Source organism: Euleptes europaea, chromosome 15 (genome assembly GCF_029931775.1).
Source record: "Euleptes europaea isolate rEulEur1 chromosome 15, rEulEur1.hap1, whole genome shotgun sequence".
Lineage (NCBI taxonomy): Eukaryota > Metazoa > Chordata > Lepidosauria > Squamata > Sphaerodactylidae > Euleptes > Euleptes europaea.
In genome coordinates, this window is record NC_079326.1 from 42997899 (window position 1) to 43019781 (window position 21883).

Sequence of the window (21883 nt, forward strand, 5' to 3'; positions counted from 1 at the left end):
ACTGCCTACAAAAAAAACATGTTCCTTGTGTGTATAATGTTCATGCCTACGTGATGTTTTGGGGGGAATGTGCATGCCTGATCCCTTTTCTCTCTGATTGAGAGAGAAAGACAAGGGTGACACTGTTGTGCTGAAAGTGTATGTGGGTAGCGGTGTAGTTTGTATGCTTTCAAGATCAGGAATTATGAGGACTGCCCGTGCAGTGAGGAGATGGCTATCAGGAAAATGTGGGTGAATGGAAAGGATGAAGTAGACAGGGAGGGTGCTGATAGTAACATATGTCACTTCCTGCAAGCCATATAAAGGTCTGAATGGACAGTTATACTTGGGAGCTTTGGCTGGTATATCAGATCAGTTAGTACTACAAACCTAAAATACTGGTTGACACTATTAGAAAAAAACTGATCATTGTGATTAGAATGAGTGGGAAGTAGGAAAATGCATATATTATTTCCCATAGGACACCAAGTAAGCAGGATACCAGACGAACTTGTGTTTTGTAGGGAGTAGAACTAGGATCCGGGAGACGCAGGTTTGAATCCCCACCCTGCCATGGTCGCTAGTTGGGTGCCCTTGGGTCAACTGCACATGCTCATCCTAATGTGTCTCGCATGGTTGTCACGAAGATTAAATGGAGTTGAGGAGAACAATGTAAGCTGCTTTGGGTCCCCACTGAAAAGAAAGATGGGGTATAAATGAAATAGATACATAAATTCAGTGTGATTTTTTTTAAAGGAATTAAAAACAAGTCTATTAGCACTCTGAGCTTGTCATTTATTTTCTTTATTAGAATAGGCTACATTTCTGGAAAAAAATATAGTAAAAGGATTTTCCTTAACAAAGGAAAGTTTCTGTTCCCACTTCCTACTGATGCACATGAGCTATGAAGCTGTAACATTAATTTGTGAACATAATAAATCTTTATAGAAACATTTAGTATATGGCTCATGAACCACATTAGGGTTTTTGACCTTCATTACGAATCTTTGACTGCTGCAACAACTGGGTGTACAAAAGCTATTTGATGAAATGATATGGTATACTGTTTTAAATAAGATTTCTTGAAGGTCAATGGACCAAGGACTTGCATGCTAAAATAGACATTTGCACTTTTCCTTAATTTTGAGAAAGGCAGTAGAAGACACATAAAATAAATCACTGAAATTGGTTTCCACAAATTCACGAGCACCTTTTATCCTTATTCATTTTCTTGCTTTACAGGGTCATCCATTGGGATGGCAAAGGGTATTATGTCCTTTTCACCACGCCGAAAAGGTTGCCTCGCCCGCCACAACAATAGGACTGTGTGTTCTCTTAGTGCAGGTCACTTCTGAGTTGCAGAAACTGCTTAATCAGGTCTCCTTTAGCTGCCGAGACAGGGGCTTTGTTTGGTTCTGCAGGCTTTTCTTCTGTTCTGTTCTGCTTGAGTCAAGCTCAGATTTCTGCTTTACACTTAGTGGAAACGGTCTTTTCAAACCTGTGAATCTCTCTTGGGTTGTTCTGTCTTGCTATCTTGGCCTATATTGTCTTTATCCGATCTCCTTTAAAGTGTTGGGAAAGCGGATTTTACAAGTGGCAAAAGTCACTGCTGGATCAAATGTCCTTGTTCCATCCAAATATTTACAACGCAGCCCTTCGGCCAGAGTTACACCCTTCTAAGCCCATTGACTTCAGTGGATTTAGAAGAGCGTGACTCTGTTTAGGATTGTAGTAACCCCTTTCCAATTAGCAATAATTCCATGGCATTTCATGTTACAAGAGTAGGTAGAGGCAGGATGAATCCACGTTTAAAAAAGAAAGAATTTCAGACAAAGTAGTCAAGTGAAATGGGAAGAAACAGCTGCAATCTTGCCAAAGACTTCTTGGAGGGTTGCCAGCTCTGCCTTGGGAAGTTCCTAGAGATTTGGGGGCAGTGTCTAGGGAGGGACCTCAACAGGGTTGTAATTCTATAGAGTGCACCCTCTGAAGTTGTCATTTCCTCCCGGGGAAATGATCTCTGTAGTCTGGAGATCAGTTATAATTAGGGTTGCCAACCACCAGGTAGTAGCAGGAGATCTCCTGCTATTTCAGCTGATCTCCAGCCGATAGAGATCAGTTCACCTGGAAAAAATGGCCGCTTTGGCCATTGGACTCTATGGCATCGAAGTCCCTCCCCAAACTCCGCCCTCCTCAGGCTCCGCCCCAAAAACTTCCCTCCGGTAGCGAAGAGGGACCTGGCCACCCTAGTTATAATTCCAGCCGAACTCCAGGCCTCACCTGGAGGTTGGTAACAGTTCTTGGTCAGGAGGTTGGGCTTCCTCACAACCGTGGAGGGTAGCCTTTGGTTGCAATTGGCACACCTCATGCTCGCATTTTTTTTTCTGCTTGCTGCTTTCTTGAAGAAGGTAGCATTGGTCAGACGGTACTTACAACAGGTTTACAGAGTTTCCCTTTGGGCAGGTATATTACTGACCGACAAGCCTCTGACACTGAGCTATTAATCTTACAGGGCTTAGTTCTTAATTGCATATTCTTACTTACATATTCTGTTTCAGTAGCTCCTAAGAACAACTGGTAAATGGGAACATTCCAGATGGGATGGTCATATTAGTCCGTAGCAGCAAAATAAAACAGGAATCTAGTTGCACTTTAAAGCAGGGGTCCCCATCTTTTTGAGCCTGTGGGCACCTGTGGAATTTCTTATATATATATATAAAAATGTTTATTGGTTTTTCAAAAAATAATACAATCCAAATTATTCGGCATTTCATAAAGCTTGTCTTTCCGTATATCAGTAAAAAACAATATTTGCTCAATGTATGCCTTCATTAAATACAGATATATACCCACTTTAATACATCATTCAATCACATATATAATCAGTTAAAATTAATAAGAAATATTTAAACAAAAAAAAGAAAAGAAAAAGAAATTCATTAAACTACCATAAAAAGGGATAGACCCATATACACCTCACAGGGTGTATGTTGTGGGGAGGGGAAGGGAAGGTGATTGTAAGCCTGTTTGATCCTTCCTTAAGTGGTTGAGGAAGTCGGCATATAAAAACCAACTCTTCTTCTTGATTCTGAAAGTTTTTTTGAATAAGCATTAGTCGTATTTTCCAGTAACCACCTGAATAATGCTGCTATGTGTGTGAGATTTTATTTGTGACGAAACAGAATAAGACTGATGTTGCTTTCTGCTCTTTGTGATTCTTTCCCAGGTTGGCAGCCTCGCTGGTTTGTTCTAGATAATGGGATATTGTCTTACTATGATTCGCAGGATGACGTTTGCAAGGGCAGTAAAGGAAGCATAAAGATGGCAGTGTGTGAAATCAAAGGTAAGGCCAACCGTCAGAACCTTGTTAATATCAGCTCCTTGAACTAGGTCTGGAAGCAAACAGACATCCGATGCAATTGGTATAACATAGGCTGAATATATTTGCATGTCACAATATTCGACTCACATGCATTCTGCACTAATTGACACTCCCAGTTGTCTGTTGGGTGGACCATCTCCTCCTGTACTGTTCAGCGTTTTAGTTAAGATCTACCTCTCAAGCTCTGGTCTCTGTGTCTGTGCCTTCCAAGGTGAGGTGGCTGGAAACTAGAGACAGGACATTTTCAATGGTGGCACCTTGCCTTTGGAATACCCTCTTCGTTGAGACTCACCTGGCATCTACCATACAGGTCCTGAGGCAAAGTATAGGTAAAGATAGTCCCCTGTGCAAGCACCGGGTCATTCCTGACCCATGGGGTGACGTCACATCCTGACGTTTCCTAGGCAGACTATGTTTCCGGGGTGGTTTGCCATTGCCTTCCCCAGTCATCTTCCCTTTACCCCCAGCAAGCTGGGTACTCATTTTCCCGACCTCGGAAGGATGGGAGGCTGAGTCAACCTTGAGCCGGCTACCTGAAACCGACTTCCGTCGGGATCCAACTCAGGTCACGAGCAGAGCTTGCACTGCAGTACTGCAGCTTACCACTCTGCGCCATGGGGCTCCTGGGGCAAGACCTTTCTTTAAATCTGAGTTTTTTAATCTTTTTAAAGCTGTTTTATGGTTTGCTACTGGTCATCTTTTTACAGATACTTTTTAAGGTTGCTGATCGGTTGTTTTATGCTGTTTTTATGGCCTCGTCTGGTTTCAAACGTTTTGCTTTTTTATGTTGATAATATATGATGTTTTTATGATGTTATGGTATTATTTTTGCTTTTAAACCACCTCGAGAAGGACTCTGGAGGGGCAGCTTATAAATGCCAAAATAAATAAATTCAGAGGAAGTCCCATATGAAGGGCATTCTGCCCATCAAACCTGAAAGTTACCAAAGCAACGGTCAGCTTTTCATAATTTGTGATACGCCAACAATGGAAAGAAATGTCACAATTCTGAACTATCTTCCAGTTTCAGAGGATATAGAGGTAAATTAAGCTGACTTGGTGGCTCTGGTTGGGCAGAAAGGCAGGTGTAGTGGTTAAGAGTGGCGTATTCTAATCTGGAGAACTGGTTCAATTCCCCACTCTCCAGATTAAGCCCGCTGGGTGAGCTTGGGCCAGTCACAGTTCTCTGAGAACTCTCTCAGCCCTTGTGGAGGCAGGCAATGGCAAACCACCTCTTGTCATGAAAACCCTACGGGATCGCCATAAGTCAGCTGTGACTTGACGGCACACATGCACGCACACAAATAAAATAAAAAATAAATAAAACCGAGGATCAGAATATGAGTAAAGAATCAAACCGGCTTACAGTCACCTTCCCATCCCCACAACAGACACCCTGTGAGGTAGGTGGGGCTGAAAGAGTGTGACTAGCCCAAAGCCACTGTAGTGGCAATATGCGGAAGAATATTTTACGAGGAGCTTTAGGTTGACGTGTCACATATTCCTCCATATTCCCTATATGAAAGTATAGTTTTCTGTAATGAATGTTAGTTTAGTTTGTTTCTGTAGTGTTAAAAAGGGGAGTGTTGGGTTGCCAGATGCGCTTACTAGTTGATTAGGCAGTCTGTGCTGGCTCATGCAGCAGCTGGTGTGCATGATCAGGAAGGCAGGGCTGTGGGCCAGGTGCCCTGAATCAACCCAAAGTACCTGGCCTAAGTGAAAAACCCAAGGAAGGAGACGAACGGTGGGCTTCTACACAGATCAGGCTGGATGCTGTGGGTGATTCTGGGATCTCTCTGGATGCTGCACACGGAGCCCCCTGCACTTAAGGAGAGAGAGACACTCATGTACAGTGGTATTGCTCTGAGTTACTTTGTATTGTTTTGCCTGCTGAATGTGTAGTTTGGTAATTAAACTGTTGATTTTCCTTCAATTACCAGTGTGCTCATTGCCTCCAAATCTTAAAGAACCCCTGCTTTGGCGGGACAGTCACCCCACTGGCTTCGTGTGTAGGAGTGGGAAAACAAATCCAGGGCATTATTGCACCATGTCTGGGAAACGTGTGGAAAACACCTAAAGAGCAATGGTGCTCGAGGCGATTTGCTATTTTCCCCTCGGACTTCTGCCCATTCTGACGTCTCTGAGACGTCTCTGAAACATTAGCCTTCTGAGTGCACCTCCAATGAAAGAGCGCTCTCAAGAGATAAGGGGGCGTGGAGGAGCACCGCCTAATCGTGACGTCGCTTGGGTTCCCCTCCACCACCCCCTCTCGTCATGTCAGTGCGCCTGTGCAGTATCGTCAGTGCACCCGGACGATAGGGCAGTGGGCTCACATTCCCCCCTACGGCAGGGAAACCCTAATCACAACCAATGCAAGCATTCCCCCCCAATAAACTAAAACGAGCCGTTCCTTGCACAGAGCTGATCCCAGAGCTGCCGTCTTTGCGGGCGTTGGTGCAACGATGTTGCATTTTATCACTGGGACAAGCAGGAGAAAGATAAAAAGCAGGCAGGGAGAAACTTTGTGCCGGCACTGGAGAGCCCTGACTTCTGTGTGTGTGCACGCGCGCATGCGGGCGGGCGCTCTCTCCATTCCTCAGTCTCTCTCCCTTCCTCCTCGTACTGCTTCCCCCTCTTCCCTCTGCTGCTCGCAGCAGTTTTGCTACTTTCCCAGCCCTCGCCCTCCTCTGCACAAGCACTTATTGGGGGGGGGGATTTAGTAGCAGTAAAGATTGGAGGATGCAAATGGGAGGGGAGGGGGAAGGTGGTGGGAGGAGAAAGGCTTTTCATTGGGTGTTGCAAAAAGAGGGGAGGAGAACAGAATAGCGTTTGTAATTGAACGCATCCCTTGGCTTGCCAGTTTTGAAACGACATAAGAAAATACATCGTGGTATAGGCGTTTTCGGAAAAAACAGATGTCTGGCGCTTCCAAAGCATTTCCAAGCTGAAATGGGAGGTCTGTGGTGCGTGGGGGAAAGAGTGTAACGTTTTTAAAGGGTTTGAGAGACGTTTCCCAGACTGGGTGCGATAAGCCTCCCAGTTGACCAGATTAGCGTCTGCCGCTGATGTGGAGGAGTGGGGAATCAAACCCGGTTCTCCAGATCAGAGTCCACCGCTCCAAACCATCACTCTTAACCACTACACCACGCTGGCTCCCACCCTCAAAGGGGGTGGTCGTGGAAACCAAGCAGGACCCTTAAGTCGCGACTGACATCGACAGGAATAAAAGAGTGTGCTTGAACTTGTGATTTTGCTTCACCAGAGGAACAACTGCTAGTAGCCCGCATAATCCAAGGTTTCCAAATCTGAGAGCATGGCTTCTTGTCACTTCTCACTTTGACCAAACTGAGGCCAGCTACTTCTCATTCTAACCAAATAAACATGGCAAGAAACGCAAACCAAACAAATGATCATTCCCTTTGTGCCCAGATTATTTGCAGTAAATAACACCTGCTGAAACTCAGTCATGGCTTTACTACCAAAGTCACATGGGCACTGCTTTATACTAGATAAGACTAGTGATCTATCAAGGTCCGTGGCTCTCCAAGATCTCAGTCTTTCCCATCACCTACTACCCGATCCTTTTAGATGTAGATGCCGGGGATTGAACCTGGGACTTTCTGCACGTCATGCAGATGCTCTGCCACTGAGCCATGGCCCCAGTCCCCTTCTCAAGGACTGAGAGAGTTGTGTAAGCTTAGAAAGTGTTTTCAGTACCTGCCTCTGTTTGGCTGAAGCAGTGCAATTAAAAGCTTCAGGACATAATGTGGATCAGGCAGCCACGTTCAGCTATAGAGGAGGCAAACCTGAACGTCTTGGAGCAAGCTGTCTACTGAAGTGTTGTTCCGTCCCTGTTCCTCCTACCTCTTCTGCCTTTTACAGCGCGAGCAGCTTCAGTGACTCATTTTTGCAATTCAGTTCACATCCGACAGTGACTCAAGTCTGATCTACATATGTGGCAGAATGAGGCCGTAGACTCCTGAGGTGGTAGAAATGGGCTGGATCACTTCAGTCTGTGGATGGGGAATGCCACTTTTGAATGCTTCCCCCATTAAAAAGCTCCCTGCAGATAAAAACAAACAAGTCACAATTGGGAGTATGGTTCCAGCCTTATCTACTCCCTGCTGTGCTAGATTTCTACTTGCAGGGTGGTGTTTTTGTTTTGTTTTTTACATGATGGCATTCAAAAGGGGTATTCCAACATCTACAGTGCAAAGTGGTTCCTCACCCTAGCTCATTCTGCTGCATGTATAGCTCAGGCCTAATTCTCAGGAGATAAGAGACTGGGGGGGAAAAGAACAATATGAAGCAGTTTTGTACTAATGCTGCTGCAGTCACAGTCTGATGTAGAGAGCTGTCAGCTCAAACCAGTTCAAGGCATCATTAACGACCTGCAACCTATATTGGACGATGATACTCCTGTCTCACTGGCATTGGAAGGCAAACCTTTTCTTGCCCACAGGCAGCCTCCTAACCTTAAGCAACTTCTCACCCACAACAATACCCTTCCAAACATGGACACGGTCTCTGGGCCCAGGGCCTGCAACAAACCAAGATGCCAGCTCTGTCCTCATACCCACTTTGACAACCCAGTAACTGGACCTAACAACACCTGCCATAACATCTCAGGTTCATTCCCTTGTTCACATATAAACCATCAAATGTCAGCAATGCCCTTCCGCTCTCTACATCAGACAAACAGGTCAGTCTCTACGCAGAAGAATAAATGAACATAAATCCGACATTAAAAACTCAATACTCAAAAACCAGTGGAAGAACATTTTAATCTTCTAAGCCAGGGGTATCAAGCATAAGGACCGAGGGCTGCATCTGGCCTGCGAGCCAGTTGAAAAAGCTACCCTCCCTCACTCTAGATCTGGGCTGGCAAGGCATGGCCTGGCCCAACCCGACCAAATGACATTTATGTCATATCCGGCCCTTGTAACAATTGAGTTTGACACCCCTCTTCTAAGCCCTTCCATTGGTGACCTAAGAGTGGCAGTCCTCAAACAATGATTTCAAAGGGCAATTGCAGCCTGAGATTGCTCACCACAAGTTAATTTGCAAGTTCAGAACAATGGACCCCGCCAGGGCTGAATAGGGAAAGCGGATTTTTGTCCCACTACAGATGCTAATTTTCCGCCTCCAAGCATTTCCCCTCTGGTCTAATGAAGCCAGCGTGGTGTAGTGGTTAAGAGCAGCAGACTCTAATCTGGAGAACCAGGTTCGATTCCCCACTTCTCCACAGGGGGCCTGCAGGTGACCTTGGGCCAGTCACAGTTCTCTCAGAACTCTCTCAGCCCACGCAGAGGCAGGCAATGGCAAACCACCTCCGATCGTCTCTTGCCTTGCAAACTCTACAGGGTCGCCATAAGTCAGCTGTGACTTGACGGCACACACACACAAACGCTAATGAAGCTGATAGCAATATAAATTGTACCTTTGCATCCTTTACAAGCATTCTTTGCAACACCCCTCCCACCTTCTGATTAGGATAAAAGGACTCAGATCTCCACTTTCTACTGTGTCTGATGAAGGGGGCTTTGACTCTCGAAAGCTTACACCCTGAAACACTTATTGGTCTCTAAGGTGCTACTGGACTCCGAACTAACTGTTGGAGTGAAACAAGTTGCTTTTGGAAGATATAATCTGTTATTCCAAGCAATATTTGAAAATCTGCACTTTTATTAGGTGTTTATTTTTATTTCTTTGTTGTAAGTTCATCCAACAGACAGCACAAGAATGGAGTTAATAATCCCCGGGGAACAGCATTTCTACATGAAAGCCGTCAATGCGGCCGAACGGCAGAGGTGGCTGGTTGCGCTGGGAAGCTCGAAAGCTTGTTTGGCAGACTCCAGAACAAAGAAAGAAAAAGGTACTCACAGATCTTCCGAAGGGTGGGGTATCAGGGCTTCGAAGATCTTTTTGCTTGTCAAAAACCTGTTTTGTTTTTAACTCTGGCAATTAGGTTAAAGTTTTGATGTGTGTAAATTCCGGATTTTTTTATTTTTTGAGGAATGGTTGTACAGAGTAAAGCCTCCACCGCCCTGTGTCCAGTCACGTGTGCTTATATCCATTCTTTTGTGGAAGTTTATAAATGCAAACGTGACCATAATCTCTTAAAATTAAGACCCACTGCGTTCAATGGGACCTGATTCTGGTTAAGAATGTAAGATCACAGCCTAAAGGCACTTGCACCTGTAGCCTGCTATTTGGCCGGGACGTCCTGTTTGAAGGCTTGGTGCTGTCTTTTGAAAGGGCGGTGTTCCGTCCCTTGAAACATCCCCGCGTTCAGAGAACAAGGCCAACAGTGTGATTGCATGTCTTAAAGTGATGTTTCTGCAGTCCCGTTCAGCCATATGAACTTGAAGCCATATGAACTATTGCTGCCAACTTGGAAGGCTTTAAGAGGGGAGTGGACATGTTCATGGAGGAAAGGGTATTAATGGCTACTAGTTACTAGTCATGATGCATACCTATTCTCTCCAGGATTAGAGGAGCATGCCTATTATCTTGGGTGCTGTGAAACACAGGCAGGATGGTGCTGCTGCAGTCTTGTTTGGTGGCTTCCTAGAGGCACCTGGTTGGCCACTGTGAACAGACTGCTGGACTTGATGGGCCTTGGTCTGATCCAGCAGGACTTTTCTCATGTTCTTAAGGGACTCAGAATGGGCTAAAGCAGGGGTGTTGAATTGAATTGTTACGAGGGCCGGATATGACATAAATGTCACTTGGTCAGGCCATGCCATGCCACTCCAGCCCAGATTGATGCGGGGGGGGGGGGGTTGTTGCCTCAGCTGGCTCGCGGGCCAGATAAGAGCTCTCAAGGGGCCAAATCCAGCCTGCAAGCCTTATGTTTGACACCCCTGGGCTAAAGTTTCCAGCAAAGTTAATTCACTAAAAATATTTAATTGGCTGATTGCCTTACATTTATGTAATTCGTCAGCAGCTTTTTATGAACACATTGTGTTAAAATGGTGGGATGGATCCTATGAAGATAGAATGCAATAGTACTGATGGGACCAGATCTCTTCTGCCATCTCCTGTCTCCCAACAACCTCCTAAGACCTCCAGAAAGGTAATGCTGGAGCTTGTAGAGCGTCTGTAGACGAAAGGCCATGTACCTTCGAGGAGGCTGAGGAGGGGGAACCAGGTAAAATTGCTCCATCTTCTGCCAGTGGCGCTTCTGTTGGTACACGAGGCTCAGTTGGCAGAAGAGTGAAATAGGGCAGGTTGCACGTGATCACCCCTCTTCGCTTCAGCACCCTGGGCTGTGTGGCTTTTTGTGTATGTGGGTCCAATAATTTCCAGCATTAGCTTTCAGGACGGCTTAGGGTGCTGGGAGAAGGGGGAGGTGGAAAATAATCTCATCCATGAGTACCTTCTGCTCACACATCAGAAGCTCCATCCCCACAATTTTCTGTTTGCTCACATGTGACTTCTCTTTGCGCATCTGCGTTCCTGTGTGCAGGCAGGAGATTATACTGATTATTGAAAAGGTTGTGCTTATTTTTAGGCACCTGTGTGCAGACAGGAGATTATACTGATTATTGAAAAGGTTGTGCTTATTTTTAGGCATCATAGGTTGATATATAGTTAGCATACGTGATTTCAGAAGAGCTCTGCCCATCAGTGTAAAACATGTACTCTATGCATCCGGCTACTTAAGAGGCTACAAAGATCTACCTAGCTTATATTGCATGTGTAGGTATTTAGCAAGCCAGAGGGAGGGATGGGAATTGACAGGTATCTTGAAGCTTATCAGTGTGCAGAAAGGCTAAGAATGTGCCACTTCTTTCATTTAAAATAATTAAAATATAAACATTTAAATTTATGAACAGTTGTTGTTGTTTATTGCTCATTTACAAAGTCATATGCATATACATATAGCACATAGATGCCTAAAATGTATAAAATATATCAAGTGTATAAAGGTTATAATAAAATTATACATTCAACAAAATCTCTTAAGCCAAATGCCAGGGTCATTTACCAGGATAGTTTTAAAACTATTACCTGGGTTAAATATTTGGCGACGTGATGGATTTTCTTGATATCGCTTCTTGGCCTTTTGGCTGTGATCAAGTGTAGCATTTAAATTTAAGATGTGACAGTGGAAGTTGGAAGCATTTGAATGCCATCTCCTTTAAACCTAAAGTTTGTAAGCCCTGGTCACATAAGCGTTCTGTTTTCCTATGTTCTTGCAGAAATTAATGAAACCAATGAATCTCTGAAAACCAAAATGTCTGAACTTCGCCTCTACTGTGACCTCTTAATGCAGCAAGTACATACAATACAAGAGTATGTTCACCATGATGAGAGTCACTCATCACCAAGCATTGAGGTATCAGATATTTCTTTTGGGAGGGAACTTTTTATTCACCTTAAACACGGTCTGATCAGTTCAGGCAAGCATCGTCTGCACACTGAAACTGATAAAAGGGAGTTGTGCTAGCTTTTTGGCCCTGATCTGGATGGCCCAGGCTAGCCTGATCTTGTCAGATCTCGGAAGGTAAGCAGGGTCAGTACTGGTTAGTACTCAGATGGGAGACCACCGAGAAAGTCCAGGATCACAGTGCAGAGGCAGGCAATGGCAAACCACCTCTGTTAGTCTCTTACCTTGAAAATGCTATGGGGGTGCCATAAATCAGCTGCAACGTGGTAGCACGTTCCACCAGCAGCAGCTTTTTCTGCTGATTGAGTTGCATGTGTAATTTCTTTTCTGTACATCTTTCTTTCTTTCTTTCTTTCTTTCTTTCTTTCTTTCTTTCTTTCTTTCTTTCTTTCTTTCTTTCTTTCTTTCTCTCTCTCTCTCTCTCTCTCTCTCTCTCTCTCTCTCTCTCTTTCTCTCTCTCTCTCTCTCTCTCTCTTTCTTTCTCTTTCTCTTTCTCTTTCTCTTTCTCTCTCTCTCGTTCTCTCTCTCTCCCTTCCTTCCTTCCTTCCTTCCTTTCCCCCTGTTCTTAGATCAAGGTCTTAGACAATGAAACAATAAAATTTAAATAAGACCCATATGGTATGGAGAGAGTGGACAGGAAGAAGCTTTTCTCCCTCTCTCATAATACTAGAACGAGGGGTCTTCTGTTGAAGCTGGAGGGTGAGAGACTCAAAACAGATTAAAGGAAGTATTTCTTCACACCATTAATAGTTAAATTGTGGAACTCCTTGCCCCAGGATGGCTGCCGGCTTGGAAGGCTTTAAGAGGGGAGTGGACATGTTCGTGGAGGAGAGGGGTATTCATGGCTACTAGCAAAAATGGATACTAGTCATGATGCATCCCTATTCTATCCAGGATCAGAGGAGCATGCCTATTACGTTAGGTGCTTTGGAACACAGGCAGGAGAATGCTGCTGTAGTCGTCTTGTTTGGGGGCTTCCTAGAAGCCCCTGGTTGGCCACTGTGTGAATAGACTGCTGGACTTGATAGACTTTGGTATGATCCAGCATGGCCTTTCTTATGTTCTTATAACTAAAAACACCTCCCTCCGATGCTTCTCTGCAGCCTCTAAAAAATGAGCAGCAAAATAAGTATATTGAGGCTCAGAGTCTTCTAAGAGGAATTGAACCTTTTGCTGTAAAGTCACTTGAGAAAATGTGGACCGTTTATTAAAACATGGCATAATCCATTTTATCTTAAGTTGGGACTCATAAGGGCAATGCAAAAGGATATGTGCCAAGGAATCCACTGTCTGAAGAGGGCAGGGACATAGCCAGTCTGAAAAAGGGATCCTTAACAGACTGCCCAGCAAAACCATTGAAAAAGGGCAATTAAATCTTGAGTGCATAAAGGTTCTTCTTTAGACTAACCAGAGAATCCAAATAGACTCCATCACTTAAGAACGAAACAGAGTTTGGGAGTTCTGCAAGTAAAGCATGAATAAAATTACTGTCTTGGCCTAAGGCATTTGAATACCATTTCCTTTAAACCAAAAGTTTGTTAGCTTCCCTCCTCAAGTTGGCTGTTTCCTGTGTTTAATTAATATTATTTTAATGTCTCAATGTAATGTGGTGTAGTGGTTAAGAACGGCAGACTCAAATCTGGAGAACCAGGTTTTATTTCCTGCTCCACCACATGAGTGGTGTACCCTAATCTGGAGAACCGGGTTTCCCCCCACACTTCCACATGAAGCCTACTGGGTGATCTGGGCTAGTCACAGTTCTCTCCAAACTCTCAGTCCCACCTACTTCACAAGGTGCCTGTTGTGGAAAGAGGAAAGAAATGTGACTGCAAGCTGCTTTGAGGTTCCCCAAGGTAGAGAAAAGTGGGTCAAGGACTACTGGGCGGGGGGTTGTTCAAAATGGCCATATCCCTTTGAAAGCCAGTATTTAATCAGATGTGCAAAATATGTGATAGCATAGCAAATAGGCCTAGTGGTAATTCTGTAGCTTCAATAAATATGGAAAAACAATTTCAGGTTAGTGGGAACATCAAGTGCTTTGTTCATCTGAAGAGTTACTCTGGGAGGAAACTGTTCTTCTGTCTCACTGAAAAGGGTTACTGAACACATGAAACTGCTTTGTACTGATTCAGACTCATTTTTCTATCAAGGTCAGTGTTGTCTACTCAGACTGGCAGTGGCTCTCCAGGGTCTCGAGGTCTTCCACATCACCTCCTACTTAATCATTTTAACTGGAGGTGTCCGTGATGGAACTCGGGACCTTCTCTATGCAAGTCAAGAGGCTCGGTCACAGAGCTATCATCCCTACCATCATTACGTCACATTGTGAGCAATGTCTTCAGACTGCGGATCAAAAATCCGCACAATGAGGCCATGTAAGAGGCATTTTTCTAAAAGCCTGAGGAAAGCCCCAGAAAATATAAAAAAGTTAAAAAATACACTGAATGGTTAAAAGAAAATCTAAACATAGAAGCAATGTCTTGCTTCTGTAAGAAAAGGATGCCAGTGAGCTCTTGCAAAACTACATTGTGAGATCTTGGCAACCATTGGAGTTGCTAGGCAACCCCCAACCAGTGTTACTGAGGATCCCAAGCCTCAGTTAGTGTTAGCAGGAGGAGGGAGAGAGACGGATTAAAAAGGTAAAAGACTGAAAAAGGGAAGATAAAGCTGGAGGAGGGGAGGACCAGAAAAGGTAAAAGGGAAGGAGAAATGGAAAGGTGGGTGAGGAAGCGTTAGGAGGCAGAGACTGCCAAGGGGGAGAAATGGGAAAAGGTGGGAAGTTGGTTGGAAAGGAGAGAATGGACAGGGAGTGGCTGCATGCAGTGCAGGTGGGAGGCAAAGGTGTAAAACAAGAGGGAGAGAGGGAATGGGGACATGAGAGATTTCCCCTTTCTCACGTGTCCCCTACTTAACAACCAGAATGCCTGTGGTGATAGGACTTCTGTTCCACTCCCTATCCGCATGCTTGATAATTCATCAAATCAGGCCTGCGGAACCAGCAAGAGATACATTACAAAAACTTCTGTTTATTGAAGAGTGATACGTTGGCTAATTAAGTTGGGAAGCATGCTTCTGTTGTGTCGGCAAAGGCATTTTATTAGGCAAGAAGGCTTGGTGGTTTTTATTTTACTTTATTGGTTGCCAACGTAATCTTTTGTGCATGTGTGTGTATTTGCAGAATATGAATGAAGCTTCATCCTTGCTCAGTGCCACCTGCGACACCTTTATCACGACACTGGAAGAATGTGTGAAAATAGCCAACGCCAAGTTTAAGCCGGAGATGTTCCAGTTGCCTCACCCGGATCCCCTCGTCTCTCCCGTGTCTCCTTCACCTGTACAAATGGTTGGATATTTTAAATAAATTTTCTCAGAGGGTTCCGGGGGGGAGGGATTGAGAGGGAACGGGGGAACAAGCAGCAGAGTTCTAAGACTTGTCCTATCAAGCCTTCTCAAGTCAAGGAATTAAGCTTTTCCCAAGGGTCAACAGGGACACGACCCTCATGATGCAAACAACGAAGTAAGAGCAGCTTCGCATCTTGAGTCAGATCCAGATCACCATGAATGGAACGAAGCTTGCAAAGTAGGAACTTCCTGCCTCGCCCCTCCTGCTGTGCCCCACAAAGCTCTGTTCTTGGGGGGTGGGGGAGTCAAAGGGCTCTCAAGAAGAACATGGAGGGCAAAGTGGGAGTCTGTAGAAGGAGGGAGGAATCAGCAAAAATAGCCCCTCTCCTCTGCCAGCAGAACTGCCTTTACATTGGCATAAGTGCTGTTATGCCAGCGGAGCAACATCTTTGGATCCAACCCATTATGATTAAATATATAACTGTTGGGTAACGACAGGTGTATGCACAAAAGTAGTGGGATTGACTGTACCACCTGACTTGCGCACGTGATAGAAAATTTGGGTATTCAAAAAACCTTTTACACCACAGTCCTAACCAGAGTTACATCCTTTTAAGCCCATTGACATTAAAGGGTGAAACTGTTTAGGATAGCACCGTCTGTTCCCAGGAAACTTGGTGAGATTGTGAAGAAGCATGTTTAGGATCAGGATGCACGTCAGAAGAAAAATGAGTTTGGCAAGGGCCAGGTGATAATATAGATTTTAAATGTAAATCTATAATGTGTGAGAGCTCTGGTAGTAATTGCAAATGCTAGTTTTAACCTTGCAGAGTGTTCAAACAAAATTAGAATGCCAATATAAATGCTGTGCCAGGTAATTTTTGGATAATGATGGAATAAGGGAGCCATCCTAAGCAGATCTACTCAGAAGTAAGTCCTCTTTTATTCAATGAGACCTGCTTCTGGAAAGTGCTCTTAGGACTGTGGCCAAAGTATCATAAATGCTTTCATGATAGTCTGTGTTTTTCCATATCTACATTTGTTTAAACAAACAAACAAACAAACAGGAATGCTTTCGTTAAAATATACAGAGAAATACATAACAAAAGGACATATTCTGACTATTAATTTTTAATTTTTTTTAGATGAAACGTTCTGTTAGCCACCCAGGTACTTATAATACAGAGAGGTAGGTTTAAAACAAACGGTGGTGGTTTTTAATGGCTTATTTTGTTTTTATATTGAAGATCTGTGATATTTTTATGATTATCTGTCATTGCTTTTACTTGTAAGCTGCCTTGAGCAGGTGTTTGGAGAAGCAGCATATAAATTCCACAAATAAATAATTCTCTGTTATTAAACAACTTTTTAAAGTTGGAAACCTCAACCCTGTATTACCTTAGTCTAGATATCCAAATGCCTAGTGGGTTGGCTTTCTGAGTTTTCATATTTGTGTGTTCCAAAAGAAAATTATGCTTTTGTGATATAATTAAAGATTATTTGTAATTAAACTTTAGTGAACAATGTAATTTAGTGATGTAATTAAACTTTAGTGCCATTTTAAGCTGAGCTAAATCCATTCATTTCAATGGACTCGGAAGGATGCAGCTCTCCTTAAGATGGCATTGTGAATCATTTGAATTCCACATGATGGCGTCACTTGTGTAAAAAGTGTTCTATGTAGATAAGGTTAGAACATGGGCTGTCCCAGCTGATCCTTCTTTTCCTTTTTACTGGAATAATAATTTGAGGCATTCCACCCTATTTACATATAGGCAGAGGTCTCCCGGGTGCTTTAAATATTTGCCTCCCTATGGCCTATCTAGTGTTGTGCCATAAAACTCTTGCTCTGTGCACCAAATTACTCGTGTGTACCTCTGGACACAAAGGGGACACTGATAGGTATTCTACTGAGCTCGCTACCTTCCTAGCTGGCTGCCAGATAGATGTACCACAATATACCTGGCTACTCCCAGTAAAGTGACCCCCCATTTCTTCATATATGTGATTATCCAGCAACCATGCTTCTCCGTAGCTATTCTCACAGAAAGCACAGATGCGCTGCGCAAGATGGCTTGGTTACTGGGAGTGATGGGCTGGAAGGATTTGTGTTTGCATGCACGCATGTTCATGTATGCCTGTGAGGGATCCACTGTATTCCTTTTTCTCCTTCTATAGAGAGATCATGACGGATAGCTGTGTTAGTCTGTCTGTCGCAGTAGAAAAGAGCAAGAGTCCAGTAGCACCTTAGAGACTAACAACATTTCTGGCAGGGTATGAGCTTTCGTGAGTCACAGCTCTCCATCCATATTTTCAGGAAAATGCTATGCGTTGGATCCCACAGAACAGGACTTTGGCATCTCCCCTGACCTGCTACAGTGAAAATTCACTTCCCTCTTCCATTATTGAAAATCTTCTGCCAGTTCCAACTGTATATATTTCAGATTTTTGTTTGGTTTAAGGTACCCCCTGGCAACCAATGTGGATGGGGGGGAACTTACCAGCTGCAAATGGAGGCCGGTGTTGACGTCACTTCCGGAAGTGAGGTTGCCGATGATCACAAGGATGCTCTGGTATTTGGGCAAAAACTCTATGGCAGAATCCATTTTTACCATAGAGTTTTGCCCAAATACCAGTGTCCCCACAGGCGTCAGCCACGTGATGATGTCACTTCCAGAAATGGTGTTGATGCTGGGCTCCATTTGCAGCTAATAAATCCCCCTATAAAGGAAGCCACAGCCCTCAATTTGCAAGACCTGAGCAAGGCTGTCAAAGATAGGACATTTTGGAGGACATTGATTCATAGGGTCGCCATGAGTTGGAAGCGACTTGACGGCACTTAACACACACACACACAAATCCCCCTGCTGGCCAGCGGAGTGGCACTGGGGAGAGGAGGCTCGGAGTGGGGAATGCCCCGCCCCCAACAAGGGGATGGCAATCGTACTTTGGTTTCAGATTTCCACAATCCTAATCCTATTGCTTTGCTTATTGGATGACCCATCCTGTTGTATGTATTGACTTACCCTGTTTAATCAGCCTTGAAAGCTCATTCCCTGCCAGAAATGGTGTTAAGTCTTTAAGGTGCTATTAGACTCTTGCTCTTTTCTACTACTACAGACAAACAGACATGGCTACCCATCATGATCTGATCCACCTTGAGGTCTTAGTGAGAAAGGGAGAGTACAAAGAATGTAAGATAAAGCAAATAAAAATATTTACTAAACAAGCACTGTTTAAAAGTGTGATAAGCCACAATGGAGAGAGTTGCAGGGTGTACAAGGAATTGTAAAATGTGCAATTCTGTTGAATCTGTAGGGGCAGTCACTCAACAAAAGAATCGAACTCTTCATCCCACCGATTATCACACCGTTGCCGAAGAACGTTGTCAGATACAGAGCCTTTTATAGATACTCACCATGAAGATACAGACCGTAAGTTTTGGAGCAACTGTGTATTCCTGCTAAAAGTTTTTATGCTTACAGGAGGTTGGTTCAAAGCCACATTGTTTGGCGGGTGTGTGTGTGTCTTGTCTAAAGACTACAGCATTTGCTGAAACTGCTAGGTTTTCTTCACAGTAATAGAAAACGCTTTTGAGTACAATCTCCTTGAATGTGTGCAGTTCCGATTACTTAAAGTAGATGGTGAATCATATTGGGTACTGGGACCATGAGCTCTATCTTATGGAAGTGCTGATGAGCCTCTATTAAAAATAATAACTGGGCAATGTTGCCTTGACATACCAATCCAGTGGCCGGTGCAAGTCACTAAAGTGTGGAATAGGATCTGGGAGACCCAGGCTCAAATCCCCACTCCATCATGAGAGTTCCTTGATTGACCTTGGGCCAGTCATTCTCTCTCAGTCCAACCTACCTCACAAGGTTGTAGCGATAAGGACAAATTATAAGAGAGAATAATGTTGTAAGCCTCCTTGGGTCCCGTTGGGGAGAAAAATGGGGTATAATTAATTACATTGAGGGGGCATTGAATGCCCCCAAGGATCTCATTCTGCCCATGAAAGCTGGTATAGTACCTCATGTGTCTTTCACACATACTGAATAATGCACTTCCCATCCCCTTTCACTGCACTTTGCAACTGGGTTTTACGGTATGAAACGACAAAATCCTATTGCAAACGATTGCTAAACTGCATTCAGAGTGGATTGAAAGTGCCACCCAGGTGCTTGTAATTCAGAGAGGTAGGTTTAAAACATACAGTGGTCATTTTGAATGGCTTATTTTGTTTTTTTATAGTGAGGATTTGTGATGTTTTTATGATTATCTGGCATTGCTTTTACTTGTAAGCTGCCTTGAGCAGGTCTTTGGAGAAGTGGCATATACATTCCATAAATAAGTAATTCTCTGCTATTAAACAGCTTTTAAAAGTTGGAAACCCCAACCCTGTATTACCTTAGTCTAGCTATCCACATGCTATCCACAGTGGGGTTTTCATATTTGTGTGTTCCAAAAGAAAATTATGCTTTTGTGATATAATTAAAGATTATTTGTGATGTAATTTAACATTAGTGAACGGCAGTGTCACTTTTAGCTGAGCTAAATCCATTCATTTCAATGGACTTTGAAGGATGCAATTCTGCTTAAGACTGCCATTGTGAATAATTTGAATTCCAAATAATGGCGTCACTTGTGTAAAAAGTGTTCTGTGTACATAAGTTTAGAACATGGGCTGTCCCAGTTGATCCTATTGCAAACGATTCCTAAAATGCATTCAGAGTGGATTGACAGTGCATCGTTCAGCGTACGTAGAAGCGTCCTAAGGGACACACCCCACCCCCTATTCGGACCTCACTTCTGCTGTGACCTTATTCAACCCACTGCCTCTTTCTCTCAGATCTCTTCCTCCCACTCCCATTGTGGGAGTAATAATCATAATCTTCTTTAAAGGATTGTTATATAGTGGCTAGTGAAGAACCCGGTTTAACCCCCCACTCAACTACTAAGCTTGCTGACACCAATATCCTAAGCAGAGTTACATCCTTCAGTGGCTACCATGGACTTTGATGGCACTGTTGAATACCTTGGGGCAGTCACACCATCACATAGACTTAACGTACCTTACAGGGCTGTTGGAAGGATAGAAGGAAAAGGAAAGAATCTTGTAAGCTGGTCTGTTCTTCTTAGAGGGTTAAAAATGTATTTGGTGCATAGGGGAAATAATGTCTGTATGTATTTACTAAGATATTTATACCTCAACTGGAACCCCAAACAGCTTACAACGTCATTCTCCTCTTCTCCATTTTATCCTCACAGCAACTGCCCTCTGAGGTAGGTCGGGCTGAGTGAAGGTGACTGACCTCTTGTACCTCAGTGAGCTTCCATGGCAGAGTGGGGGTTTGAACTTGGATTCCCCCAAAAATTTATCTCAAGTCAGGTAGCACCCTTGGTAGCACTTTGATAGCTGTGTCTCAGAGACGACAGCCCTGTGGTTCTGCATGCGTAGCGTGAGTTAGCTTGCTCGTTTGTTGTGTTGACGAGTCGAGTGTGATCTTGACGAAGCTTGTCCTAAAGGCACCATTAAAATACTTTGATCGATGTTTTGCTAGGACATCCCTACTGTCCCAGAGGTACTCTCAATGGAGATTTGCTTCCTCCAGCCATTCCTGAAGGAACTTCAGCAGTGTCTAAGAAACAATCCAGACTTGAAGAGACTCTTCCACCAACTTCCTGAGGAAAAGAGAAGGATCAACTTTCTATAAGTAATGCTATGCAAAAGCTGCTGTGATTCTACTATCGTAGGGAGTAGTTAGTTCCCCGTCTGAAGGATTTCTCTGCACTTTATAGAATAATGTAAAAAAAAAACAAATTAATTTTGAAGTGTATTTTATCTTTCTATAGTTTATTTGCAAGAGTATTTTCCTAAAAAAGAAGAAAGAACTTCAGTTTGTGTGTTTTTTGAAACAAATGTATGGTTTTAACGAAAAAGTCAGTACCCTTGTTCAGTGTAGCTTTTTTTTCTTTTTACGTGCTGAGACGGCCAAACGACTTAGCAGGTTTGGAAATGCGAAACTGGGAGAATTTGGGGATGGGGAAAAGTTGTGCCGTGGATCCAGCTGGTCCCTTGATTCCATAGTAGCTGTGAAGATGCAGCATCCCTTGGAGGACGCTCCCTCTCCTGACAGAGTCAGTGGCAAAGCTACCATATGGGCCATTTATTCATGGAAGGTTTTGCATTGGATTTGCTACTCTTTAGATGCACTTTTTCCCCATCCATATTCTCAAAACTCAACAATAAGCCGCCATGCAGAGTTTTGAGAATTCAGATGGGGAAAATGTGCATCTATAGAGTGACAAATCCAATGCAAAACCTTCCATGAATAAATGGCCTTTGTTTTTGTTGTTTAAGTGTGCACTATTAATTTCAGTGAAAAGAAATACCTGTCTATGTCCAAACACAGTCAATACTGAACTCACATAGATTGGCTACTCATGAAATAATATAGCATTGAATTTACAATCAAAAATAGTGAAATCTTAACATACCCGAGAGTCCTATATGTGCTATGACAATGAAATTTGCAGTGTCCTAGGTTGTAGTAGTAATATCCAACAATGGCTGGTAGCCTATTATCAATGTCCTTAGTTGTAATAGGAATGATGAGGTGTAGTCTCATCTAGAAAGTCCATGTGCAAAAACACACCAAGGTGGACCATCTCCTCTAGAGGCACTCAAAGCCGTTTCGGGTATAAAACACTTCTTCGGTTGTTTTCAATCTTTTTTCCATTGACAGGCGTATTAATTCTTGCCCAGTTTATTCATAGTAGCTACT

At 43.6% G+C, this 21883-nt stretch overlaps 1 protein-coding gene across 1 annotated transcript in view; it reads left to right on the plus strand.

The window, feature by feature from the left end:
- The window catches only part of PLEKHA3 (pleckstrin homology domain containing A3), a 28315-nt gene extending 7338 nt beyond the window's left edge, over nt 1-20977 (plus strand). Inside the window, exons 2-8 of the mRNA XM_056861439.1 lie at nt 3203-3319; nt 9078-9233; nt 11566-11702; nt 14932-15096; nt 16241-16284; nt 18414-18529; nt 20660-20977. Of these exons, the coding sequence (XP_056717417.1) occupies nt 3203-3319; nt 9078-9233; nt 11566-11702; nt 14932-15096; nt 16241-16284; nt 18414-18529; nt 20660-20784 (860 nt within the window). The 3' untranslated portion in view covers nt 20785-20977. The remainder of the gene's footprint in view (nt 1-3202; nt 3320-9077; nt 9234-11565; nt 11703-14931; nt 15097-16240; nt 16285-18413; nt 18530-20659) is intronic.
- Nucleotides 20978-21883: the final 906 nt, after the last annotated feature.